Source organism: Malurus melanocephalus, unplaced genomic scaffold (assembly GCF_030028575.1).
Source record: "Malurus melanocephalus ecotype Western Australia unplaced genomic scaffold, MMel_1.1 scaffold_402, whole genome shotgun sequence".
NCBI lineage: Eukaryota > Metazoa > Chordata > Aves > Passeriformes > Maluridae > Malurus > Malurus melanocephalus.
Window position 1 is genome coordinate 231,505 of NW_026623634.1, and position 27,149 is coordinate 258,653.

Sequence of the window (27,149 nt, forward strand, 5' to 3'; positions counted from 1 at the left end):
TGTTATCTTCCTTTTCACTATTACTGTTCTTATTTTAATTAATAAACTGCTCTCATTGCAGCCCATGGGTCTCCACGATATGCTCAGCTGCAGACATGGAGYTGTACAATTGCTCTCACTGGTTTTTGGGAAGCTGCAGTTGTTTCTCAATGCTCTGCATTATAATATAAATTTTATCGTCTTCTTTATTTGCCTGCCAGTGTCAGGTTTATTAGCTTATCACAGATTTTGTATTGTGGGGATATTGAATTCACTTCTGTACAAATATTGTAAAGAAATGGAAAATTCATCAGGACTAGAAAACGAAATGAGARTTATTTTCATCCTCCTATAGCTTTACTTGGAAATGCTACCTTTAGCTTAGCAGAGCTGGCTCTCACAGACTTCTTTCCTCTGCAGTTACAAAATTTCATCTCTGGCCAGAGCTGACTTCAGGGACTTGTCAACTCAGCTGGACAAAGGAGTTTTGAACATGAAAGAAAACAAATTCTGTGCTGGAAGYAAGGATTAAATAACTACATTACTCAAGGGTAATCAGTTAGGATTTAAGCAACTGGGTTAAGCTTGCTAGTGCTTCTGTAATAAATCAATGAACTAATGGACACAAACCCCAAAAGGCTGGTCATTGTCTCCATRTCAAACAGCAAATGTTAAAACTGCCTGACCTTGCACAGCATAATTTCCTTTAGCTGTTTCCCAAGACTAACAACTTAAAGATGAGTAACTGGTAACAGATCCCATACAGGTCAAGGAACAACAGTGCTGGAGCAAGAATTCAACACAGCCTCAAAAAAGTGTGGTTTAAATCCTTTTTCAGGCAACCCATGGCCTTCCCCCACCCAACAGCACCATAGCACAGAAAACACGTGGCCCAAAACCAGTTCATTCAAACACCCTTCCAACATGGAAAAATGCAGTGCTGGGTAGAGAGGCTCAAGTTACAGCAAGTCTGTGAATCTGCCACCCTGTGATAGCCTAAAAGCCTGCCAAGGGTAATTGACTCTGCTTTCTGGTCTTTGCAGATAGCTTGGGTACATCAGCCYAGAGAAATATTGTGGAAATGTATAAACTATGTCTACAAAAGTAACAGAAACTGAATCAGTGAGTTAAGGCACCACTTTAACACAAAAAACTCTCATATGCAATAAGAAAAAAAAAACAACCCAGGACTGTCAAATAAGAAAAGTAAGGTCTTTTTTCTTCCATTTTTTTTTTTTTTTTGCTAGGATACTCTTATCTGTCCAAACCCTGGCAATAAAGAGGGAATGAGCAGCACAGACTGGCTTTAGTATCTGCTGTAACAAAATCAGGTACTCAAAAACTACATTGCCTGTGACCAGGCTGCATCTTGCACAACTACTCAATATGCAGAAGATCTCTGCACTGCAGAATAAAATTAATCAGAGTCCTACACAATGAAACTGGTTACACTGAAAAGAAGGCATTTACAAAGAAAACAACACTCTGAAGGGAGCTTAGCGATATCTGGCAGCCGAGTGGGATCAAAAGCAAATGCTTAGGGCCTTGCAGCCTCACACCAGGGCAACATTGCCACTGCAGATGAACAGAGAACAGTGCTTAGCACCAGAATAATTTGGGCATTTTAAATTCCACTCTGCCAGGCTGCTCCAAAGAGAATGCCAGCATAGGAAACTGAATGCTGGGGCCATATCCATGTTTTAGAGAGCCTAGGGACCAGAGGCACACAAGGGACTTGTGAGAGATCCTTTTGCAGTGCCCTGGTCTCACAAGTCACCAGGGTGCTCCCAGAGAGACCCATCAAGAAGTGGGTAAGGACAGGGAGAATACTTTGGAATTCAAAGCATCTGCTTCTGAGCCTCACACAGCCCCAGCTGAGCATTCAAAGAGAACACAATTCCTGGTTTGGCATCTAACACAGTCTCCACACCCCTCTCTGCAGTAGCCCACTGGATTTAATCAGGGATACCAGTTTACAATTTCTGCAATAAAGGTTGCTGTTAGAAAGGCAGAGTGACAGAGACAGCCCAAGCCAGTAACATCCAAAGGTATGCCACAGCTGTTCTCACAGAGTCGTGGCATTTTGATTAACCTCAAAGATCTCATAGATGGGAAACTGAATCCAGAGCTGCCACCTGAATATTGCCCAACAAGAAACCCAGGGTTGGGAAAAAATCAGAGACAGAGCAGGCAGGTTGCTGTCCATTTGTATTTCAAAGGGTTAGAAAAGCATTGAAGAGATGGAAAAGCATCTGCTCATCCAGCTGTGATGGTACTCTTCCTTCCCGTGTTCAGTGATAGGAAACCATCCCATTTTTTCTCCTCATGATTCAAATAAACAGAAGCCTCAAGTCCTGGTTTATAAAAGCAATGAGGTTTTAAAGAAGTCTCCTATACTGCCTAAGTCATCACAACTACCACGAGTCAGTGTTCYAGGATTGGCTTTGAGTCATGAAGAGTTTTCTGAGCAAACAGACCACGAAGATCCATTTCAGCAGCACACCATGTAGTGGTCTCCAAATCCTACAGGAGAGTACAAACCAACAAATGGATCCTCAGACAGGAGRGCAGATTAAAAAATCCATTTACTTTTTAATGCACATGATGATAGGCTTTGTCTGCACAGCAAAACACTGGCAGATACAACTCAACCAGCAACCTTCTCTGCTGGAGATAATCTGCAGGAARTGTTTTGTCAGTGCAGCTCAGGCTTGGTTTCAAAATGCTTGACTGCAAAGCAGAAAATCCCAACAGGTTAAAATTGTGTGCAAATGGTACAATCACACACACCTCACTTAAAGATAGTTTTACAGAAGTGACTAAAGCAATAAAATGAGGGCTTGGCACTAAAATAATATTCTGACAGAGCACAAGTTCACTGGGCAGATGTGCCCAAACTATCCCTGAAGCAGTTTCTGAATTTATTATTGGTAATATTTTCAACYCTAGCAGTGTAATTCTCTACCAGCTTCTCTAGGAGTAACAAGACAATGTAAGCCAAACAGAGCTTCATAAGGATTAAAACAAAAAGCTATCTTGTGGTGCTCTGATTAAASAAATTCCCAGATAGAATGGCAGCASGCAGAATGTCCTGAGCCCTGCAAGCCCAGCCTGAACAAAGAAACACWCTATAGCAACTTGGTGGGTTGATCAAAGGTTTTGATTTTGCCTAACACAGTTCATGGAAGGCAAGAAAAGGACAAAAATGTTGCTAAAAACTTGTTGGATAAAGGTGCAAAAACAGGACAACTGAGAGCTTCAGCTCRTCACCTGCTTGAGCAAGAAACCCTGCAAGCTGATTTCTCAACTGTGCTTCACCCGGAGCATAAARGGGCACCTTTATTGCTGGTGTTTCACAGACCAAAGACAGTGAACAGATTTAGAAGTTTGGTCAGAAAATGGTTTATGATCCTTGCAAGTGACAATGCAAATGAGAAAGAACTTTGCCTTTGGGAAACAATATCTAAACAGATACAGAGAAAGCATTGGACAGCCAGAAAAATCAGATCAAGTATGAGCAGAACAAAACAACTCTACAGAGCAGGTGAGAGATACTGCACTTTGCAGTGATCTCACACAGCCAAGCTCGAGCATCTCAGAACCATCGTTGTTGGAAGGGACTTGTTGAGATTATCTAGTGCTCACCCTTGTTCAAGCAGAGACAGCTAGAGGGTGTTGTCCAGGGTCACATCCAGCTGGGTTKTCAGCACATCCAAGGACAGAGAAGSATCTCTCTGGGTGCTCCAGCATGTGACCACCCTCACAGCAGAAAACGACTCTGATAATATTCATTAGCAGAGGATACAGAGATTCTCTAGCAGAATCATYACCTGTGGCTCCCCAGCTGTTCTGTGTGGATTGCTAGTGCAGGAGGGACACTGTGAGGGACCCACCTGCAGCTGTGTCCCCCACAAACCATCCCAAAAGCCTAACTGCAGTCCACACCAACCAGGAGCCACTGCACCCACAGGTCAGGCTGTACCCAAACCAGGTCCTGAGATCTGCAGTAGGGCCAATAGCCAACCTTCCATACCCCAAACTCTGCCAAACCACAGCAACTTGTAAGACTCTGATCTCAAGCTCTGAAAAGAGCAGCAGCTCATTAGTCCTTTAAGGTTTAAGTTCTCTAAGGTGTGACACCTAAATAGAAAACAATAAGGCTGCACTATTTATGAGGGACTGCGGTACTCAATTTTAGCAGGGAAGTACAGAGGAATTTTAGAGATCACCCTTCCCTTGCTTTTCTTCTGGAAACCCATGAACTGACTGCATCACCTGGTTGGTAATACCAGCAACTTACTCCACCCACCAACTGTTGGAAAAAGCAGCATCTCCCTTTYTGAAATGTTTCTCACCTCTTTGCAACACTCACAGTGAAAACATACACAATGTACGATTCCCCATGCTCTCAACCCAATTTCTTATTTTAACTTTATCATTTATTTCAGTAAAGCATTTGGGGATTAACCTTCAACCAAAAAAAGCTGAATTCCTCAACAGAACAGCTTGATTTGTAAAAACATGGCTGAAGTAATGTGTCATTCTTATGTGYAGAATAGCTGATGCACAGCCAATTCTGCTTCTTCTGTCTTTTCTGTCCCTTCCCTGAGTATTTACAAACTGCTTTGCCAAGGGGCTTTTCCTAGCTCCACACACCACCACTCCCTCTCCCCTGTTACCAGCATCATGCTGTGCACAAATGTGGGTGTTTCTTCAAGCACTTGGTATTCTCCACAATCTTCCAGAAATAAACACATGCATTAGTCGACACCTTGCACATTTTCTGATGTTAGTCCTGCTTTGGTGATTTCAGATCATGCTTTTCAAGCATTTCCTACCCTGGGTGCAGCACCTGTTGGTACTGGCTGGCATGACAGCATTGGATCTAAAATCCATTGTTCTACACAGTCATACCCTCACTCAATTCTGAGCAGTTTCAAGCATACAAYCAAATCAGAAAATCTCAATCACAGCCTCATTGCAGTGTTTTCAGACCTCAGACACCCGCTCTGCTGTTCTCCAGGCCTCTTACAGATCAACAGGATTCCTGGTAATRACCTGTGCTGATTTCTCCTTTACACAGCTCAGCTGCATATATTACAACCCAGAGTATTCAAGAAAGGCCTTATCAGCCCTCCTCTTGGGAGAGCTGAAATGTGAAAAACGATTTGACCTTCAAAAATAATTCACTGCCTTTTACCTAGAGGGGATCTGTCACAAACATTGAATAACTTGTTTCACAAGGCCTGCAACAGTCTCRCCCTGAAATTCAATAATTTCTCTGGAGATTTTGCACAAAGACACAAACATAGGGCCACAATGCTATCTCTGTAGCATGAGCCCTGSTGACAGGGATCCTACCCACTGCTTCAGCAGAAGGTGTTTGCTCAGCCCCTGTGGGAATCCTGCAAAAGGAAATCCCCTCAGATGCATATTTTACTGTAACACATAAACTGCACCTGGCAACAGCAAGGAAATCCATGCACGATGCCCTTCAGCAACCAGCAGTTCTCAGCTCCTCAAAGGCACATTTGGAAACTCCTTGTTTACAGCCCCCCATAGCATCCTTTTAGTAGAATCCCCCCTCCATCAGGCAGGAATAACTGCAAGCTCCCTTGCACCCTTCATTTAGGCACATCACATTTTGCTTTCAGGACAGCGAGGTAGATAAAAAATTAGCTAACAGTCAGTTTCCCTATACTTCCTGTTACCCACTTTTTGCACTCCTCTAGTAGTCAACCCTTTTACTCTGTCATGCTTACAGGTCCTCTGGGAGGCAACCTCATTTCTTAGTCAGATGCTGCCTCCTCTWTTCCTTATTTTCTAATCAGTATCACTAGATTGGATAGATCAGTGTACCAGCTCAGTGTAAGTCTCCTCATTATCCTTATACCTTGTTGCTGGAACTCACATGAGTTGCAGAATTTAACAACTTTCTGAGCTGAATGACTTAATGTGACAGCACATATAGATGGAAACCAAAGAGAAAATTATTAAAACTATTTATTTGCAACTTTGGATTCCAATTGTTAACGTGCACAGAGACTTGTAGCACATCCARAGGGCTTTCTGCCTTACCTTGCAGCTTTTTCAGGACGGCCACTTCCATCTTGAGGACTTGCTTGGGCTGCTGGGCTGATTCAACCTTCAAGGCCACATTCTCACGGGTCAGCAAATCCATGGCCTCGTAGATCTCCCCAAAGCCACCTCCACCGATCTTCTTCAGCTGCAAAAGTACAGAGAGGTTTGGTACAATGTACACCAAGCTGGCTCCCACAAAGCCAGCTCCTCGAYTGCGTAGGGAGAAGAAGCTCAGCTCCCAATCTGTGCAGTGCCTGAATCCCTTCCCTGCACAGCCTGGCAAAAGTCCAGCCACCCACTTGACCGTGCTATGTATAAATTCTTTGCTGTGACAACAAAGAACAAGCCTAGCAAGCAGTGACAGGTGATACTTTTAAAAGCAAATGATAATGGCCTATTGCCTCCATGATGTTCTTGCCAAAATTCAGGGAAAGACCCTTCAAGGAGAGAACAGAACCACTGCCCAGACCACGGTAGATGCAAAGTGTCATTCCCTCCTAACAAATACATCTCTGCAGTAAAACATAACCATGATAGTTGGAACTAAGGCTTTCAAGAAATAAATTAAATGAAATTTTCATCTCATTCAAAGGATGTTAAACACAGAACAAAACATCCACYGGAATCTTTTACAAGATGCTTTACCAGCTCTGGCAGTGAGGTTACTTTGGTGTCACATTTCAGAGAACTGCCAACTGCATCACSTCAAAACAGTTGTGTACAAGCCACCAGCACAGCTTCATTCTTTCCCATTCTCACTTTACAGTTTGAAACCCAATCAAGTTATGCTTTTTGTGTCTCTAAGCAAAATGAAAGACTATTTCACAATAGGACCCACCACTTCACTTGACAAACTCAAAGCTAAAGATACCCAAGTTTCAGCATGTTTGATATGTACCTACTAGAGATGGATTGTCTGCCTGTTCTAGAGCAGCATCCCATTCAGGGAGCAGCTCAGGATCCTCTGCCTTTCCTAGAAGGTGATTCCTTGATCCTCCTTCTGCTGAGACTTGACAGCAGATGTACATACAGTTATATATAACCACATACAATGCAGACTCCTCGTGTGTTGCAAGTGTTGGTGTCTACGCCAGGAAAATCTTTTTATATTTGTTTCTCTTAGATATATTTAAAGCCTTCTGTGCTGCCCAGGAGGAAATTCAGGATTACAGCAGAAATAATCTTGAGCTGCTTAGGACTTGTCCATTGAGCCCAGTGCAGCCCTTCCCTTCAGCATTTTGTGTTCACTCTTTTAACAACTGGTCTGGAAGTCCTGAGTGTCTCTTCCTTCCAACAGCAGCAATAACACTTACAGAGGAAAAGTTTTGGTCAGACAGCTAGTCAAACATGGATCTTGCACAATGTTTAATAATGTTTAGATTATTTTTTAGTGTCTTCTGCACCTCCAAAAGCCTGTCCTATGCATCTSTCCAGTTGCTGAACAAAGGGCCCTGCCTACCACGGGCAGGGTTTTTTCCTCCCAAAGGTGACCCAAATAATTTGCATTTCCAGCTCCCAGGTCAAGAAAAACAGTTCCACATGAAAAAGGCAGCATTTTCCATATTAACAACCTGATTATTGTCTCTGAAGMCATTACTTGATAACCCTTTGAAAGYTGCTGTCCAGAGCAACCTCTTGTCATTTTTCCTCATGACCTTCCATGGGGCTAAACAGGGATTTTCACACAGTAAACAGCCCAATAACTAGGTCACCACAGATTATTCATAAATTATTACACTGCAGCCCTACTTCCACTTGGAAATTCACATTAACTGAGCTGGCTATTAAARATCTTCCTTCCAAAACAGTGCTACATTCAGCATTGCAACAAAATGTCAGCTAACACCTCAGGATGCAGTACACAAGATCTTCTGATGTATTAATGAGAAAGGGAAAGGGACAGTCAAAGCTACAGAAGGCAAAAAGGTTAGYTGGGATCTGGAGGGACTTTGAGGAAGATTAAAAAATTCTCAGTCAGAAAATGTAACACAACAGGCAAAAGTCAACAGTAAAAAATATAACACAGCATAGCTGGGATGGACAAAAAATACAGGCTACCCAAATATYTCACTGTGTAGATTAATTCAAGAAATAGATCTGGGGAGAAATATTGCTGAGCCAGCACAGACACACATAATGATCCCTTTCCATTCACTGGCCCCAACAGGAACAGCTCTGAGGGTTCAACACAGCTGTCAAAATGCAAAGATACTACAGTACAAATGGAACAGCACAGTAAAACCCCTAGGATAAGATCTGTAGGAAGGTCTAGTCATGTTTAATGCACAGTATTGAACACCTTGCTCTAGAGGCTCTCACTGAATTAGGAGCTGCTCATTTCAGGAGTAAAAGCATGATCAGGAGTCTGGAAAAACTAAGGACAAGCTAGGACTGCTACATCAGAAAAAGCAAAGGAATGTGTGCAGACTCAGGAAAAAAGTAAAATATTGAGACTGCACACCTGGCAAAACAGCCAAATTGGAGGATACATAAAAGTCTGCAGAGAAACAAATGTGAGATGACACAAGATCAAGATTGGAGCTTCTGCTGAATCAGAAAACTGACTTTAAACACACATTCCAGCCAATGGAAGGCTGTCAAAGCTACTTTTGTTTCCCTGCACCCTTGCTCATACTCTTATGGAAATTATTCTCTGGCACACTTTTCCCAGCACACCAGACAGTACCATCTATTCAACATCACCACTAGCACTGCCATTCTTCTGGATTTTTTTTGGCAATATCCAGAGGCCATCAGCAGCCATTTCCTTTCCTTTGTTGCAGAGAAAGTTGTTGTAACTCAAGCTCTTGGCTGAGGTCAGGGCCTTAAGACACATCCCTCTCCTTATTGCCTGGATGCTCAGTGGGAGTTCACTTTCTGAGGTGAACTCAGCACAGCTTTCTCCTGGACAAAAAGGAGAACTGGGCATACACCACTTAAAAAAAMCCAAAAAACCAACCAACAATAATGAAACTGCAAACACAAAGTCAGAAAGAGAAGGAAACACCTAACTAAAACCACCTAAGTGGCAATCACAGTCATCAGCCCGTGTTAAGGCTGACTGCCTTGGGGATATTCTCTTCTGGTCCTGTTTCTACCAKCCCACTTGATGTTAGGACTGGACTACAGGCTGCCAACACCAGCTGGATTCATTCCACCCACCTGCACGAGCCCCTGGGTGTCTCCAGGCATCTATTCCAGGCTGTGGGATCAAGTGAACAGTTCACCTGATCAAACAGGGAGGTGTTTGGACTGGGACACAGACTATCAGGGGTTACACAGGACACAGATTGGCTCCCTTTGAAACCTCCTTTAAATATTCTGAAATATTTTGGATTTTTCCTGAAAAAGACTCTTTTTAGCATCATCTTGCAAAGCCTACTAAAAAAAAACCCCAAAACAACAACAGCAACAACGACAGGCAGCCTTCTCACTAAGCAGAAATCAGCGCTTTCAGAAACACAGTTCAAAAAACCAAGGCAACACACAACCCCAGCCAAAAATAGGCTTGAAAACAAATTTAATCTTTTATTCCAGAAGCATATATGACACTGCTGCTCTAAACAAAGTCTGCCTTCCAAGGATATTATATAAAGACCACACCTTCCTAGGATAACATTCCAGGAGCAAGGCAGGAGTGGTTCAGGGTCAGGATAGGTGGCAATGTCAAGGAACAGGAATGTGTGCTCTAAATCCAGAGCAAAGGACCAGGTGGAAAGCCAGCAATCTTTAGTGAACTCAGCCAAGGTCAAGTCATTCACAGGCTTTGAAGATTTGACAGTGGTCAAACAGTGACCACTGTGACTGTCTTTTAGGAGCACTTGTACAGTCAAGCCTACAACTCYTGCAGCCCAACTCAATGGGATACTTGATCCAGAAATGGCCAGGAGGCCTCACCTGACTWAAAAGCTGAGGAAGAGTTTTCCTATAGTCATCAAACTCTCCAGAGTCCACTCAACTTGCTGAAGAGGACTGGAGGGACTCAAGGGACATGAACTCAGGTAAAACAGGTACGAACTGAAAAGCCAATCAAGAACTCAATTGGCCACATTCTAAATCAGCTGACAACCTGTCAAAGCCGACTTAAAGCAATTCAGATCAAGATCAAAACAGGTCCCAAATCTGGCAAAGAACCTTCCTTGTCCCATATTCCCTCTTGGAATCATWAATGCCCTTTGTGAGCAAGACAAGGTAAAGAATCCACRAAAGTTTTCTGGGGCTTCCAGCAYAGTTTCCAAAATAAACGGGAGAGCTTCAGTTCAAGAAGCTCAGAAAGCTGGAAGAAAACAAAATATGGATTGCACCTAGGAAAAGAACATACACGAGTCATCATTTGTGTTCAAAGCTCAGCACAGGAGCTGCCAACTCTGCCTTGCTAATAAGTGTCAGTTGTGAATCCCCAGTAAAAGGCATCTACGTGAAATAAAGAGATAACATCAATTCAGCTTTAACATCCACACCTAGTTCAAAGCAAGTACAAGTCATGTTTGACTTTGTTCCCTCCCCTGAACAAAACTGTTCACATCRTTCAGAGCACGTGTGGATCAGGACCCTCCGGGGTCTCAGCAAAAGTCCCGTGGTTCCAGTACTGTCTAAATTTCACCTGGTCAAAGCATCAAAAATATCTGCAAGTAAAGAATGATGACTCAAAAGAATACTTCTAAGTCCACAATTTTTGATAAAAACCATAGACACACCCTGTCCAAGTCCTTTTTTCATAAATAAGAACAAAAATATTACTGCTGTCAGACAGCCAAACTTTACTGACTTGGAGCGACAGGAAAATGAACTACCACCAGGCTAACTGCAGAGAACTAGCATCTTCATTTGTCAAAGCTTTGTCAGCCACCAGAAAGGAGGAGAGGAGGAAAGGAATTCAAGGAATACATTACACCAATCTAAAATTAGCCATTGGCTCAATAATGGAAGTGTGCCAGCACTAAGAGCTACAAGGTTCATGCAGATGCCCAGCCAGAGACAGTCAGAGACACTGGGAGGACAAATTACACAAAAGACCTTCTGGCAGCTGCACCCCAGCACCACATAAATATGCCTCACACCTGCTTGAGCAGGATGCATCACCCACAGCAAAGCTTGGACCATACAGCTGGCAYGTTCAGAAAGGTCTGGGATAAAGGAAAGAAATGCTACCAGTGATATTACAGCTCACATTAAGGTATGGTCCCTACTTCCTCTGTCCTTGATCCTGTGCTATCCATTTCCTTGGGCCACCAGAAGTATTTTCATTTTTTCCAGATTACTCCAAGCCCCACAGAGCTCGTGGTTCTGACTGGTCCCACACCAACTTAAAGCAAGGGAAGGCACAGAAGGCCTGCCTAAAAGGAAAAAGGGTCTGCACGTTGCACTTTTTCTTTTGGTGGGGTGAAGGACTTTTCAATGAAGGCTCACAATGCACAAGTGAGCCAGCACATGGTCAAATTCCCAACTCGGAGCTGGGAAAAAGGATTTCTCATTGCTATTTACAGCAAGACATGTCATTTCTCAGAGCCTTCAAGTGGGGCAATGACCTCACTGCAGTATTTGAGGCCACTGTGAGACATTAACAAACATAAAAGGTTATTCCTCTAGTTGGAGGTAGTTGTTGTTGACAATACAGCTGCACATTTCTATCTTTTCTAAGGCAGAGTTAGTGGGCAGAGCTTTCAGCAGACCCCAGTCGCAGATTCATGCAAGAGTGAAGCACTGAACCCCACATTTAGTGCCTCTACCAACTTTAAAATCGGTTTTAAATGTTCCCCTGTGATCATTGCTGAGCATATTTTAGACTTTACTTGGAATTTTTGGTGCTTTTAAGAGCTCTGCTGTTGCCAAGAACGAMGTTACTTTGTTTAGACTTTGTTACAAAAATAATCCCATCATTTACAGAAGTTTTAGCACTCCTGTCTATGAAGGAGTAACTCCAAGATTAGCGAACGGGGAATGGTACAAGCTAAAGTTACCCAAGATAAAGGAGAACAGAGAATCCCATAATCCCAGAATTGTAAGGGTTGAAAGAGACCTCTGGAGATCACCTAAACYAAACCCCTCTGCCAAGACAGRGTCACCAGGAGCAGGRTTTGGAATGTCTTCAGAGAGGGGGACTCCACGATSTCCCTGGGCAGCCTGTTCCAGTGCTCAGCCACTCTCATGTAAAGAAATTCTTCCTCATGTTAGGGAAAAATGAGTTTTACCAATCATGCACCTGAAGCAAAGGCATCAGGAGAGCACTGAAATTCAGCTTTGCAAAGAACATGCACCAATCTGACCAAATGTTAGGCTCTGGGGAAATCTCCATTTGTACAGGGAGAGACAGATAAAAGCTGCCACCAGTATTTTCTGAGAYGCTGGTAAGCACAGGGCATGTTTCAAATCCTGCATGTCAATTAATCTGCACATGGATCATCCCTCCAGAACAAGTGGATGTGCTCCAGCCCAGAGCTGCAGGAGCACAGCAAAGCTYTCCTTCAGCAGTGACAGAAAGCTTTGGGAGGGGCATAGGGCTTGTCTCCATTTTAGTGTCTAATCACAGAGAAAACTGAGATTCTCCATCTGCTCTCAAGAAGCAAGGAGAATGAAGAGAGGTTTAAATTGCTTAAATATAAATAGGCTGCTCAGCAATAGGCCAGAGAGAAAAGTGAAGGCTGTGGAGAAAGCTGGGACAAAGTGAAGGGAGACAGGCAATGGGGAGCAACAAGAACAGAGCACTGTTGAACTGCCCAGGTCAACAAAGAGATACAGGCACAAGGCAGATCTAATGAAAGGATGATGTTTTGTCTGAAAAATAACCTATCCACAGCCTGGAACTCAAGTGCATTCAGTCCCAATTTTCTTTAGTCCKCTGCACTCCACACTCCACTGCAAAACTCACAGGGCCACAGTACCATGGCCAGTCAGCATAAAGAACAACTCAGTGCTACTACTGCAAATCACTTATAGCTCAGACTAGTGAGGCTTCTGCTGGGAGCTTAATGATTCAGAGAGTGCTGGTAATCCCAGTTAAAAATTGAGACAATGGCACACATGGRATTGAAATACTTTTTCAGCATTTTAAAAGCAAAGTGTGTCCAGCTTGCACAACAGATAAGATAGTTTTCCCATGAGAAACTAAATCTCTTAACACATGATGATATCATTTTAAGAAGTATCCTAATAAATTTACACAGAAGTTGAACCAGCTGGTTAATCATGGACTTTGTGACTCCTGAAGTAGCTGACATTCCAATCCAAAACATTTGGGTTTACATCATTTTGCTGTAATGCAATTTATTTATAGACATGTCTGTAGTATTCTTTGCCACAGTAATTTGCTACATTTCCTACTAAAACATTACTCAGTCTGCTGCAACATTTCAATCCTACCTAAAATTCCTTGGCAGGTTTAATCTTCTGAAAACACCAGTCTAAAACCCTTCTTTCTGCAGTATCTTGCTAAAATGTCAAACTGTACCACTCCACTGCTGCTTGCCAGAGGCCAGGATTAAGCAGGGAAATGCTGTACTACTCCAGGAGAAGGAGGAATTCTGTTTGTGCCACAAAAAACAGAGCTACTCACCACTTTCCAGCGATCTTTGACCACGTAGTTGGTCGGGAGAATGTCGACCTGTTCCCCTCCACCACTCATGTTTGGTTCGTCCTTGATGACTGCTGCTAGGCACTGCATTTGCCAGCCAGAGAGTATTTCAGTAGCTCCCAGTTTAAATGAGCCATTTATCTGGTGGGAGGGACAGAAAAAGGGGCAGGGGGAACAAATGACAAAATTATTACAGCTCGCAGTACAAGCATATGCTGCATTTCCACATTTTGCTGATGACTAAACCAGAACCAGCTTTTTAGGGAARAAGGTAAACTCACCTTGCAAATACCTGAGCTCATTCCATGCAAAACCTGACACACATCTTTTCTCCAAGCCAGCAGCACAAATTAAAGGGTGAAACCATCAGCTGCACCATCCAGAGCTCTTGGGATTGACAGTCAAGAAGGCAAAGAGAATCGGACAGGGAAATGTTGCAAGGGCTGTTATTGTTACCAGGCAAAAAGGCCGGGCTTTAGCTACCTCGGCAGTTTTTATGGCTTGTGCTGGATGACATCCAACACAAGGCAGAAAGGTGTGCCAGGTATTGCATTCAATAAGCCTAAAAAGGGTGAATAGGGCAGAAGGCCTGTACAGGGCCAGGGTTATAGACACATCACTGTAATGAACAGCCAAGAAGAAAAGATGAGGATCGGTAGAAAAGACTTCGGCCAGGTACAAATTAGTCCTCGTCATACCACACAAACAGTGCTAAAGATGATCAAATGAAAATGCAGAGAGATAACTTGTGCCTGTGTTTATCTCACCCCTTTTTCCTGCCTTTATATGGAGCTCCAGATAGCCTATGCTGATATTAATTTTAAGGGTTTTTTGTGATATATCTTGTACAAAAATGACTTTCAGAAACACATTAACTCCGCTTTCCTAGAAGAAAATGAATGAAACAGGCCTAATAAAAGATCTTGCTCAGATATTTTACTGGCTTTAGAAGTAGGCCAGGTCTTTTACTAAGCATGGATCTCAGAAATTCTATTGTCCTTCCCCTGAAATATGAGTATTTTCCTTTCTAAAAATGAGTGTTACTGTAGCACTCTGGTTGTAGACTTAGATTAACRACATAAACAACACATTTTTAAAAAAAGACTAGAGCTGGTCACTCAACCACATTTCTTCAGGTCCAAAAAAGGGTGAAAAAGCCACCAGTTAATTATGAGCTCAAGTAGAGAAAAGAACTCATTCCCTAACAATAAAAAGACTGAGAGGGAAGGCTAGGAAGTGGCCAGCATGCAGCGTGCACAAGGAAGCAGCAGRCAGAAGTATGTCAAAAGTGCAAGACAAAGGATGATCAAACAAAACATGAACAAAAGMTCTCAAAGAGATCTTATAAAAATCTTCACAAAAGAAGATTTCATTCTAGATATAGAAGATAACTACATGGAAAAAAAAAAGAGCAGCAGACTAACTCAGCAAGGGGGCTGCTGAGAAATGTTCAATCCAACATCTGCTAAAGGACAATCAAAATGATAGAGGAGAAATAAGAAAAAAATGGGTATTAGAGAGATTCAGAAGAAAGGTGCTGCAAAATGTTCCAAATTCTCASTGAAAGAGTCCTGCATCTGTATGGGGCAGCTGTGCTTTCAATCACCAGGTACTGAAGTAAGAAACTGGAAAGAGAAAGCGCCTGCTGTGTTTGGCAGCACAGCATTTGTGCCTCTTTTAATGAGCAAGTGGAATGCCATGCCCAGGCTCCTTTATATTCACCAAAACACCTGAACTGGCCATCCCTAAGGCAGCAGCTGAGCACACAACCTCCCTGCACATCCCTGCAGGAGGCACAGGACAGAGAAACCCTCCAAAAATCTCCCCTAAGGTTGGCTTTTCTTCTGGTATTCAAAGAAAAATTAGTTAATCATAAACTGCCCCAAACTTCCAACACTACAAAAACATAAAAAAACCCCAACATGAACACACAGAAATTAGTATCCCCTCCCTACTCTTCAAGGTCTCTTCACATCACTTTAGTGATGCAAGTGCATAGTAAGATTTCAGTCTGGTGACTCRTGGGGGAAGATAATCCCAAGGAATAATTTTAGAGCAGAGTCTACGAGTGCTCAAAGCCAGGCAAGGTACGATTGCTTTCCCTGGTGCACTATTCCACTTTCCTTTATCAAAATTTTAATACTTGTGTACAAAGATATCATGTCYGTTATTTAAAGGAATCTGGCTTTGAAATAGGATTAAATCCTCCTGGGCAGTACCATGAATAGCAGCCATTTGGCAATATGGAATTACAGAACTAAGTTCACAGATATGCTCTGCTACARCCAGAGTAATGCAGCCAAACCGAATGCCAATTTAATTACAGCACAAAACAAATTTCAAGCTGTTTTAGATCACAGTGGCAGCACAAATCTAAACTTTGCTCCTGAGGCAGTRCAAATACTGCAGAAACACCTTCAGGCCTATGGGGCAAACATTACCTACATCCATAGCAAGATGTAGCACATTAAACTAAAAACCCAGGAGCCTCACAAGAGGCAATAGAAGGAACGAATTACCCTTGTGCAGAAACCATCAGCACATCTAAATTCTGCTTTTAATTTATGCAATATTGTAATTCCTTTTAATTTGACCAAACTCCCCACCAGAGGAGCATGATCCAMCTTAAGAGCATATTCCAGAGGTGTTATGGAATATGGATAAAAACTACAGCTTCTTCTGGGTGAGACAAAGTTGGACGTCTGCAAAACCAAAAGAAATGACCCAATAAAYTGCAGGCTAGAAATCAGATCAATCTCCCTGTCTGACACCAGCATAGGGGGAACAAACAAAAAAAAGTTGTAAATAGAATTTAAGCATAATGTAGCTGTTCCCAACATGTACACGAACGAAATAGATGGGGCGGGGAATAAGATAAGAACACAACAAGCAGGACTGAGAATGTTTAGAAGTAAGAAAGCAAAAACCAGTGGAGTTTCCAAATGGAGTTTCCACTGCTCAGCATCACTAGGGCTCAGTTAATGGCAGCAGCAACTGCATGCACTCGGTGTCCCTCACAGTTTTTCCAACATTGTCTCCTTCCAACACACAATACCAACCATAAAAATGAAATAATTCACATTGAAGCAAACAAAAAAAAAAAACCACAAAAACCCTTAAATCTTTGTATAAATWAGTTGTACCACGTACCAGCATTCTGTTATCAGGGTAGGAATGAGTATGACAGTACAGGAAAGGAGCTGATTAAAAAAAACACAGTGCATGGATCTAACAGCCCCTCMGCCCTGGAATACACCATACTCCCTGCTGAATTGCAACAGCAATGAAAAACAAATCATGCCCTGTTAGGATAGGTGTGACAGCAGGAGCTTGGAAGGTTCTGAACTGTTCCTTGAAGACACATCTTCTCCTTCATTTCCTGYCCCTGCTGCAGCAATCCCTGCTTAGACAGCAGGCTCAGCTCCTATCAGCTGYAGCCTGAAGTCTCCTCTGAGACATATTCTTCTCATAGGCGTGGAAGAACATCAGCCTTACACATTCTGGACTTGCTGCTCACAGCATTTCACTTCTGTAAAAATCAAAACATCTAAAGGTGAGGTTGCAAGATGCTGGGGCTGTTTTTCATCTTTGAGTGGTTTATGACCATTGAGGATTGACTGGGAAAAACAAACAAACAAAAAAAAGCTGCAATCAAGACAAACAGGCCAGATTCTCTGCTACCATGAGGCTGCACTGAGCAGAACATACATATTAAACATGATAACAGATGCACCTTGACAGGATTATTATGGCTACCCAGTTGCACAGCCAACTAAATTATCACTGCCTGCACTGGGAAAGTAACAGCGTAGGACTTGAGGAAATCAAACAAAACCCCCAAACAAACAACACCACACTGCCAGAGACTGCATTCATGCACATCACAGAGCAGTCAGACACACCAGTAATTTCTGTGCCAACCCCACTATCTGCAGGAAGAATCAGCACAGGTAATTATGACAACAAATCATTAGGAACRCACATCAGATAAGCACGCCTACACTGCCAGGGGTTTATGTGATCCTAATCCTCCCCAAACACATCTCAGCAGTAAAAGCAAAACAATGAGAGCAGGAGAATTTGAAAGGAAAGTCTATTACCTTCCACCSATCTCCTTGAYAGAGTTGCTCTAAGTTTTGAAACAAGCAGAACATTAAATCCAACATCAGGAAATCCCTCTGATATTATAACCAGCTCAACCTCCACTAATTTAACAGACAAACATTATGATTTGCTTGCAATGAACATTTAACTGCAGCTTTAGTATATGTACCTGCAAAATCAATATAAATCACTGCTGAAAAGCTTGAGTAGTCTGCTGGCAGCCAAAACAAAYTTATCTGAATAAAAGCAGAGATTGTCTTTATGATATCAGACTCAGCCTACATCTGTAAAACAGGGRCATGTTTTCATCACCTGATCCCAGACCAGAGTGTGACCAGATCCTCAGGTAATGCAAAATGTCCCCCTCAGGCACATTCTCTCCCTTCTCTCCAGAAAATGCTTTTGTGTAGAGCCTGTTATTCCTCTTCCATCAAATGTAGCTACTCCAATTCGGTTTTCAGAGTGGTCAACAGGACCTTCCTTGAGTCCTTGTTCTTGGGTTTTATCTTGAAAAAACAACTCAGGCACACAGCAAACTGATAACATCTGTTGCTCAGTGGTCTTGTTATAACCCTGTCATATCAGGTTATTAAAAGGCACACAGCCTGAGATCAATCACTTTAATCTCCCTTTCAGAGAAAGCTGTGTTCATCTTACCCATTCAAATTTTTTTTTGATAGATGCAGTCACCATAATTATCAAGTATTACATAAACTTGTCAAAAATTTATTTAGAGGTTAGGAACATAACAGTAAGTTTCTGATGAGAGGTTTCATAATTTGATTCAAATTCTGGAAGACAGGGTATTTTGCTAGGAAAATTCATGTATTTCTAGATTTGCCATGTAGACTTCATATTACCAAGCACTTTCATAATAAAAATTAGCATAAGTGGGGCAACTACCACTTGCTGCACTGATGTCAAATCAGACTAAATGAGACTAAATGGGACAACATTTTTTCAGTCTTCAAGCCCAATGCTGATCACAACAGAGATTCTATTTGTTATTACACMGAAGAGGCTTCCTGGGCCTGACAAAAACATGACAAATCATGCCAACTGTTAGTCACTTAAACCATCCCTCTACAGCCCTTCTGTAACCATTTCCACATTTTTGTAAGGAACTCTTCCCCCTAGCTGGAGTATGCTCAGGGGAGCAGATTCATCCTTCCTCTGCTGCCTGCATATTCAGAGTTTCATCCTCTGATCTTCTGTCCCACCCTTTTTTTTTTGTCTGCAAACAGCTGGCTAAGGAAACTTCCCTGTCTGACCATTCAGGAACCACTCTGGGAGTCACACTGGCACCACTGGACTTTACTGCCCTGACAGACTGTGCTCCTGTCTGCTCTTCAGGCCCCTTGCACTTGCCTCTTGGTAAATGGGGATATTTTGGTCTGCAGTCTTCTCCTGTTTTATTTGGGTTCTCTGAATGAAGCAGCCACCCAGCCTTTGCTTGGCAAAGGAGGGGCACCAGTTCATGGCCCCTTGCCTGGGCTCCAGAAGTTTCCTGCCATCCAATGCACAACCTGCAGCTCCACACTCAGTRTATTCCTCAACACTTCTTCCTTTCTCTTAATTAAGCACCCCTGATAAYGTAGGAAAAGGAAAAAGAAAACACTTTTGAGGTGTTGAACCACTGTCCTTCTACAATATTATTACAAATAACAAACTTAACAGAATTAAAACTAASCAGATTGCCACAGGGTAGAATCCAAGGTTATAGATCCCTGTGCACAAATACTTAARTGATTCCCAAYGMAAAATCACAAAGGATTCTCAGAAGTCAGTCATTTACAAACTGGTTGTTGTGTCAGAAAAAAACCCTAAAAACTAACAAAACCCCCARTACAAACAATCAAAAAACAAACCAAAYCCTCCCACAAGAAAACTTAAAATGTGTTCTTTGGGACAGATGCATTGTAAAAAAMCACACTTGATCCTTAATTTGCCAGTGCTATGCCAAGTAACTGGATTCTGACAATTTCCTATTATGGAACATATATGGGCCAAACTGGGTTCTATAAAAAAGCTTCATGAACCTTATGCCATATTTTAATGTAAAAATAATTTTCTATTCATAGCTGTAATAAAATACTGGAAAAGTAAATTTGGTACGTGACTTGGTCAATGCTCATAGCAATTTTTCAAACCTATCTCAACCTGCAATGAGTAATTGTGCATTCTGTGCTCAGCTTGCCAGAGTAAGCTGGCTACTGGTGAAAGCTTCTAATAATAAATACTCCACAGACAGAACAATTATTGGTTCAAGTCCAGCTTGGGATGTTTGGTGGGGGAAAAAAAATACCTATAATCTCATCCCAATCAGAAACACAGGCAGCAAGGCTRAAAAAAATCTGTTTTGCAAAAGAAGCAACAAGCAACAAGCCTCATCTCTGCTTGAGAAGCAATCACTTCTTATTTCTTCATAGAAATGGAGAACAGCAGAAAGAAAAAGTGCATCCCCAACAAAATGCTTCTGAATACAACCAAACTCACGTTCAGACATCTATGAATAAGCCATAGAGGTCATGCATACAGAGCAGAATATTGCTGCAGAGAAAAGCATAAAAAAGAAGGGAGGTAATCCTGTCCTTGCCAGTGGTGAGAGACAGTAGAGTCTCCATGTCTCATGGCCACTAAAAATCCTGGATCAGAAAAAATGGCTGGGAAGTGCCTTCCACCTCAAAACTAAGCTCCCAAAAATAAACATATCCTAGCCAGAAGAAAACCCAAAAATCTAGGGGATGTGGTGAAGTATCACCCTTTTACAAATATTTTAGAAACTGAAGGGCTCTAACATTCTAGCTCATCTTCTGCCAGAAGCTGAAGYCTGACCATTGCAAATCAGTTTTTCATGGGTATTTTTTTAAGGACAGRATCTGGAGCAAGGAAGACAGTGGSTTCCARATCTCTTSCTCTTTTCAGACCAAGGCTGGACAYCTCTAAAAAGGCAACWACWGCAAATTTTACTAAAAGCAGAAATACCAACCAAAACCAAACAAAAAATAACCCTGACACCCACTCAAAAAAATCACATTTTGGGTGCCTAGATACTAATGAATGAAAGATGAGAATTAATGGCAGCACTGTTACATTACCTACATTACCCCATAAATCCTACAGACCCTGACAGTGGACCCACAGCTTCAGGTTCTTAATAAGCCAATATAAAAATCTGCCTGAAATGAAGAGAAACAGTTCTTCTGTCTGCTCCCAGCTCTGAACTTGTGTATTTAGGATTCCACTATGGGCCAGTGGGCCACCATGGGCCCAGTGACCTATACTAGCAGAAAAACTATTCCTCTTCCTAATAAATAAGGGTGTTTCCTTGGCTTAGAGCTTCCTGAATTGGTTCACTGTRGGGTCAGTCAAATGCAAGAGGCAGCACAATGGAGGAGCAGTGCCTCAGATCCATTTCAGCTTCAGTCAAGCTGTGCTCTGTGTTTGTSTCCACAGCAGGAAGCCCTTGGCCTTCTGTGAGATCACAGGATTCAGCCCCTTCTGCTTAAAAAAACTGGAGTAGCTCTACATGAGGCCAATTTTTTTTTCCAAGGAAAATAAAATTTAAAGAAACCAGTTAGTCTCGATAAATTGCGTACACAACTCCTAAACTAGCAAATTTTAGAAGTCTAATGCAGCTGGATTCTGTTTAAATAATTCAAGACATAATTAAACCACAAAGCCTAAGTGTCCTAACACAATGTCACCACAAAGGTGACTTTTATTCTCTGGCTGAGGTGTTTCAGCAAACACCAAGCAACTTTCATGAAATGAGGGAAACAAGCCAGACAATTTATTAGAGTGTCCAATCAAGAGGAGCACTGAGCTGATGCCTCTGTGAAGGTTAAAGTATCAGACAGCTGCACCYTCCCCTTGTCTGAGCGAGCAGAACAGGTATCAAGAATTCAAGCTGCATGTCAAGGAGCTACAGACAAGTCAGGGGCAAGAGTGGCACACCAGGTGTAAGAATATGGGAGGCAGATTTTTACAAAGATCCAAAAATTCAGTCTAAAAATGGGCTTTTATTTTAGAAGAAACACCACACACACAGATACACAGAGAAAGAGCAGTTTCAGGATTATTCAGGTATTTAAATTGAACCCAGAAAACCAAAGAGATGCAACAGGTYTCAGAGGTAAGGCAGGGAATAAGCATGTATGAATTAAAGGGTGAACGTGGAGGTATGTCAGCACATTCTCCGTGGAAAAGATACACAGAAAAAAGCCAGATCACCCCAGGGGACGAATAGTACTACATACTGCAAAATAAGTCTTTATCTCCTTTATCATAGGAGATAAATAAATTTTGTATCAAGGCTGAATGGAAAAAATGTAAAACTATCCCATCAGACCAGAATAAAGCAGCAACAGTGATTTGCCATGTGAGAACAGATGGCCTGTGCCTTTAGGAAACAGGAGGCAATGGGGAACTTCAGTTTCCTCATGCAGATCAGGATCTATTACCAAGATGGAATTTTAAATATAACTTACAAATAATTCCAYTTTGTTGAACAGAAATGTATCACCTTTTGAGGGAAAAAAAAAAAGGAAAATTCTTTGGCCAGTGCAACTTTTGCTTCATTTTAATTCTAACTTATGGTGCATACAAAAGTTGTTTTTTTTTAAACAGAAGATGTGTTGCAAAAGCAGAAAACAGCACAAATTATTCCAAGTGATGATGTTTTTTCCTGATGATGTAAAAGAGATGAAATAAATTCTTATGGATAAAATCTACATATTTTCTCTACCCACACCTGCCCAGAGGCCAGCCAGCCAGCCAGTCTGCTGAATGATGGACAGATAAGAAATACAAAGACTGATGGAAGAAAAGATCAGAAAGAAGATGCCAAGGATTTTTTGGCTGCTGTTTATTTTGAAGAGCTGTGCAGAAGATCTGGAAAATCAGTCTTCCACAGCAGACATGTTTAGAAAACTGAAGATTAAAAATTAAACTAAGTGGCAGGCAGAAGGGAGAGGCCCTGATTTATAGACCTATTAGGAAAGGCTATGTGCTTTTAGGAAGGTATCAGGCCAAAGGCCTTGGAAATGAAGATGTTCCAGGAYAAAACTAAAGCTCCTCTAAAATAACTGGCTAAAAGAGAGGAAAACACATAGGAATGTAGAGGTAAGTTTCACAATGGAGTGCTCTTAACATACAAAACACATCTTCTGTATACAAAAAAATTATTCAAGCCAATGAATAAAAAAGCTTTTTTATTAAAAAGTAAAAGCTGCAGCCTGTACCACCAAGGGGTAAGGGGTACAGCCAGGCCAAGCACAGGGTGCCTGTCTTCTTAGCCTTTCCTTGGGCATCATCTCTTGGTCACTGGTGCAGAAAGGACTGGAGAAATCCGGGGGGTTGGTCTGAGCAGCTGAGTTTATGATCCTGTAATCAAAACCTTTTCACCAGACATCAATGTCTCCTTATCCCTTTGTCATTTYCTGTCTGGGAGGCCACCAAAGCTTTGCACACTGGCACTCCCACGGCTGACAGTGGCCCCCCAACATCTCCAGCTGCACACAGAGTGGAATCCACTCCCATCTGCCACAGCTGACACTGGATCTCTTTCTGAAGGCTCAGATGCCTCATTTCTTCCAAGAGCAAATCTGCACCCACGGGCATTCTCTGCTCTCTGTCGCACCTATCTGGCTGGAGCCAGCCCAGGATCCAGTTTGTTTCYTTCATATTGCTCCCCAAATGAAAGATGACACAGCTTGACACCAAAAGGGAAGGTTTTCCAAACACATCTTATTTGATTAACTCTACAGTCCATCATGCTGTCAGCATCTTCCTTCTCAGCTACAAAAAAAAAAGGTTCTTTCCCATGTGTGCAGCTCCTGAATAGTGGAGGAGGACCACAGAAAACAGTAKGGAACCAGGTGAGACCCAAAGGGGCCAAGGGATTGTGAATCTCATGCAAAAACCTACTGTGGCAGTTTTASATTTTCCCCATCATGTCCAATACATTGATGCATCCACCAGTCTCCAAAAAACCAGAAAAGTTCACATGAAAAACCACTTATACATTGAGGTCCAAGCCACTTTGCTATTGCTCAGTTATTTTCCATATTTTTGGGGGTAACTGTTGTGGCTCACAACACAACAGGCACTGGTCAGGGTTGTGGAGAAGAGCAGGGGCTGCTCTGACCAACAAGGACTGCCACTGCCCTGTTCAYAGCTGGGGAAACTCTCACATGAAAGGGAACCTCAATTTTCAGATGCACCATGGAAAAGTCACATCATCTCCCTCACCTCTCACTGCTTCAATAAATACCCAACAGATTCTCCCATTCTTCCTCTGTCCTAGGGGGGGAGGCCTYATAGCTGGCCTTCCTTATTCCTCCCTCTCAAAGCATTCCTAACACTTATCCCAAAGGGATGGTGTCCCACAATGGCATTTAAGGGGATTTCATGATGTTTCAGAGGAATACCCACKTTTTGGTTATCTTTGATGGAATAAGGGGAGGAAAGCAGTAGTTTGTCAATTCTATATCTTGCCCAGTAAACTAGCAGAGCTCAAACACTTTTTTTAGCAAATACTTCCACAATCTTTCCAGCAAACATTAGGCTGTGCCTTGCAATGTTCACAGCAGAAGAYACCAACCAAGCCCACACACCCTTAAAAGTGAGGAAAGTTTACAAGGTCCTTGAGGATTTTATAAACACTTWTTTCTCTATAAGGACCTATTTTCTGTCCTCTTCTCTGTTTCCAAAGTGAATCAATGTTACTGGAAGGTCACTATGGAGCTTTGGCAAACAAACCTAACCTAGGAGCTTCCCAGGATGAGGAGCCATTCCCTYATCCATTCCCTCCAGGGTTTTTCTGAACCCTGCACATTGATATACATACAGGTAAGAATAAAGCAACAAACTGAAAGGACACAACTGAAGAGGAGAGCCCACAGCAAGATCCAYGTGAGAGGAGGGGGCTACCTGATAAACTACAAAGTAATGTGTCAATCTTTCCGTAAGAAATGGCATGAAAGCATTCCCACACTAAACACACAGAAGAAAAAGGGATTTGGCCCTTCCTGGATCTGCCTGATCATTTCTGCTTTGAAAAAACAAGTTCCAACTGTTCTATGGGGGAGAGCTCCAGGCTGCCTGTTGCAGCTTTCACCAACAACCATTGGGGCAGGGATGGAGCAGGAATGAAACCACACATGGGCCAGGAGTGCCACTTCATTAGCACCAACCCTGGGGGCTGATGGAATAATTTCCTAACACTAGAGACACKACTCTCTGGGGGACCAAGAGCATTGACAGAGATCTTACTTTTCCCTTGAGGACTATTCCAAGAAAAAAGAGGTTAGGCAAGTGTCCCCAAGACTGACCCTGAAAAAAGTGTCCTACTAGAGATTCCAGGGTTTTATTTCACCAGAGAAGAGGAACTTAGCCTACTCCAGAAGGAATGAGATTATCATAAAGCATSCAAAAGCACACAACAGTAACAGCAGTGGATGCCACATACACCACTCATCTTAAAAATTTCTGATTCCACCTATATCACCATGAAGATGCTCATTACAAGCTCAAAGATAACTGGCACACAAATTTAAAAAAAGCCAAAATATTAACACACCAATCCTATTCTGCCCCTCTTTATAATCTCAAAAGAAGGCAACACACTGAAATGTGGTGACACAGTGACACTTGTGAGACAGAACTGACACTTCACTCAGAGTACCTGCACAGGCACAGCACCTACAAGCACGGCTGCTGAGGGAGCATCAGCACACYCTGTGGCACAACACAACACGAGGCTAGATTTCACTCACAGAAGGACCCCAGGCTGAAAATCTCTGTTGTGACTCACTGAGAAGTTTGCTGCTAAAMGGCAACATTTGCAGTGACAGTACAAGAAATCCATTTGAAATRGTTAGAATTAGGAAAACTTTCCTTCCGTCAACCAAACCACCTTGCAAGCCTAAGGAAATGCAAAACTCTAGCTTTGGCTTTGAACTGCTCAAAAACACAMCACCAACAGGTACTGGAGTCCCCATCCCCAAAACCCACAGTGGGTCTTGAACTTGTCACGCATATAGCTGCCAGAGTGACAACGACACTCCAGCGCTTCGTACAGCAWTCTGGGTCCCTGTAAATCCTAGATGCACGTCAAGGTCATGGTGTTCATCTCAAGAGTCCCCAGTGGGTCAGACCCAGGCTACCGGATACCTCCTCTCCCGGAATGCAGGGAAAGCACAATGACTRTGGGCACATGCAGCAATGTCAACTTGAGCGCCACGAGCAGCGCCGGCGCCACGGCAGGAGACTCCGAGCCCCAAAGCTTCAGCAGACACGGCCACGCACACAGGAGCACCATTTCCACCCCTCCAAAGAGGAGAAACTCTCAGCCTCCTGCCTCACACCCGAGCACCACGGAGYTATCCCAACGTAACGCGATGGAAGCGCTCCCTCCCCAGAGACCTCTATGGAGGGGCTGCCTTTGCACATGCGGCGGCCCCGGGCAGGATGCAGYGCCCAGCCCCGGGCGGCACCCGSTTCCCTGAGGTGGCCGACACCCTCSGTGGGTTTCCCTGGGGCCCGGCTCGGCACAAGGCCGCGGGTGCCTTCGCAGCTCGGCCCCCGCCCGGCACCGGGGCTGGCGTCCCCCGGCATCACCCGGCGGGGCCGCTCCCTCCGGCGGAGCCTCTCGGGGCGCCCCCGCCCCTGCCGCGCACGGCGCAGCGAGGCCACGTTGCGCCCCTCCCGCGGCGGCACCCCCGGGCATCGCCGCGACCCCCGGTCCGGGCAGGAGCGGCGCTGAGGCGCTGAGGCGCTGCCGCCGCCCGGGCCCCCGCCCTGCCCTGCCCTGCCCTGCCCTGCCCTGCCCTGCCCTCACCTCGGGCCGTCCCGCCTCCCCCCGCCGAGGAGGTGGCCGCGTCCGCCCCTGCACTGCAGCTGCCGGCACGCCGCCCCCCCACTCCCCGCCGCCCCTCTCGGCAGTTGGTTCGCCCCACCCGGCCCACCTTCCCATTGGCGGCACCGGCCCGTCACTCCGCCGCCGGCCCGCCCAGCCCCGMGGGCATTCTGGGAACCCGAGTCCCGCGCGCGGGACTCTCTCCCTTCGGCTGGAGACACCGGGTGGGGCGGGAAACTACATTTCCCGCAGTGCMCCGCGCGCAGCGCCGGAGCGGCCCGGCCCGGTGCGGTCCCCGGTGCCGCACCTCGCAGGCCGCCGGCGGGACGGTCCCTCCCTTCCTCCCTCCCTTCCCCGCCCGTGCCCGCCGCGGCCCGGCCCGGCCCGGCCCGGCTCACCTGGCCCCGCCGCCGCCGGCGCCTACCGCTGCGGCCGGTGCAGGCAGCGCATGCCCTACGCCCTTCAGTGGGGCTCGTCGGGCGCGGTGCCGCCGGCCCGGCGCGCTGCGGCTGCGGCTGTGGGACGGGCCGGCCCCGAGCGCATCCTCCCCCTCGG

At 44.0% G+C, this 27,149-nt stretch overlaps 1 protein-coding gene across 1 annotated transcript in view; it reads right to left on the minus strand.

Annotated features, from left to right (window-relative positions):
* The window catches only part of TTBK1 (tau tubulin kinase 1), a 72,555-nt gene extending 58,763 nt beyond the window's left edge, over positions 1 to 13,792 (minus strand). The window contains exons 1-2 of the mRNA XM_057379327.1: positions 13,613 to 13,792; positions 6,058 to 6,205 (exon numbers count right to left, since the gene is read on the minus strand). Coding sequence (XP_057235310.1) covers positions 6,058 to 6,205; positions 13,613 to 13,720 — 256 coding nt within the window. The 5' untranslated portion in view covers positions 13,721 to 13,792. The remainder of the gene's footprint in view (positions 1 to 6,057; positions 6,206 to 13,612) is intronic.
* Between the last annotated feature and the right edge of the window lie 13,357 nt (positions 13,793 to 27,149).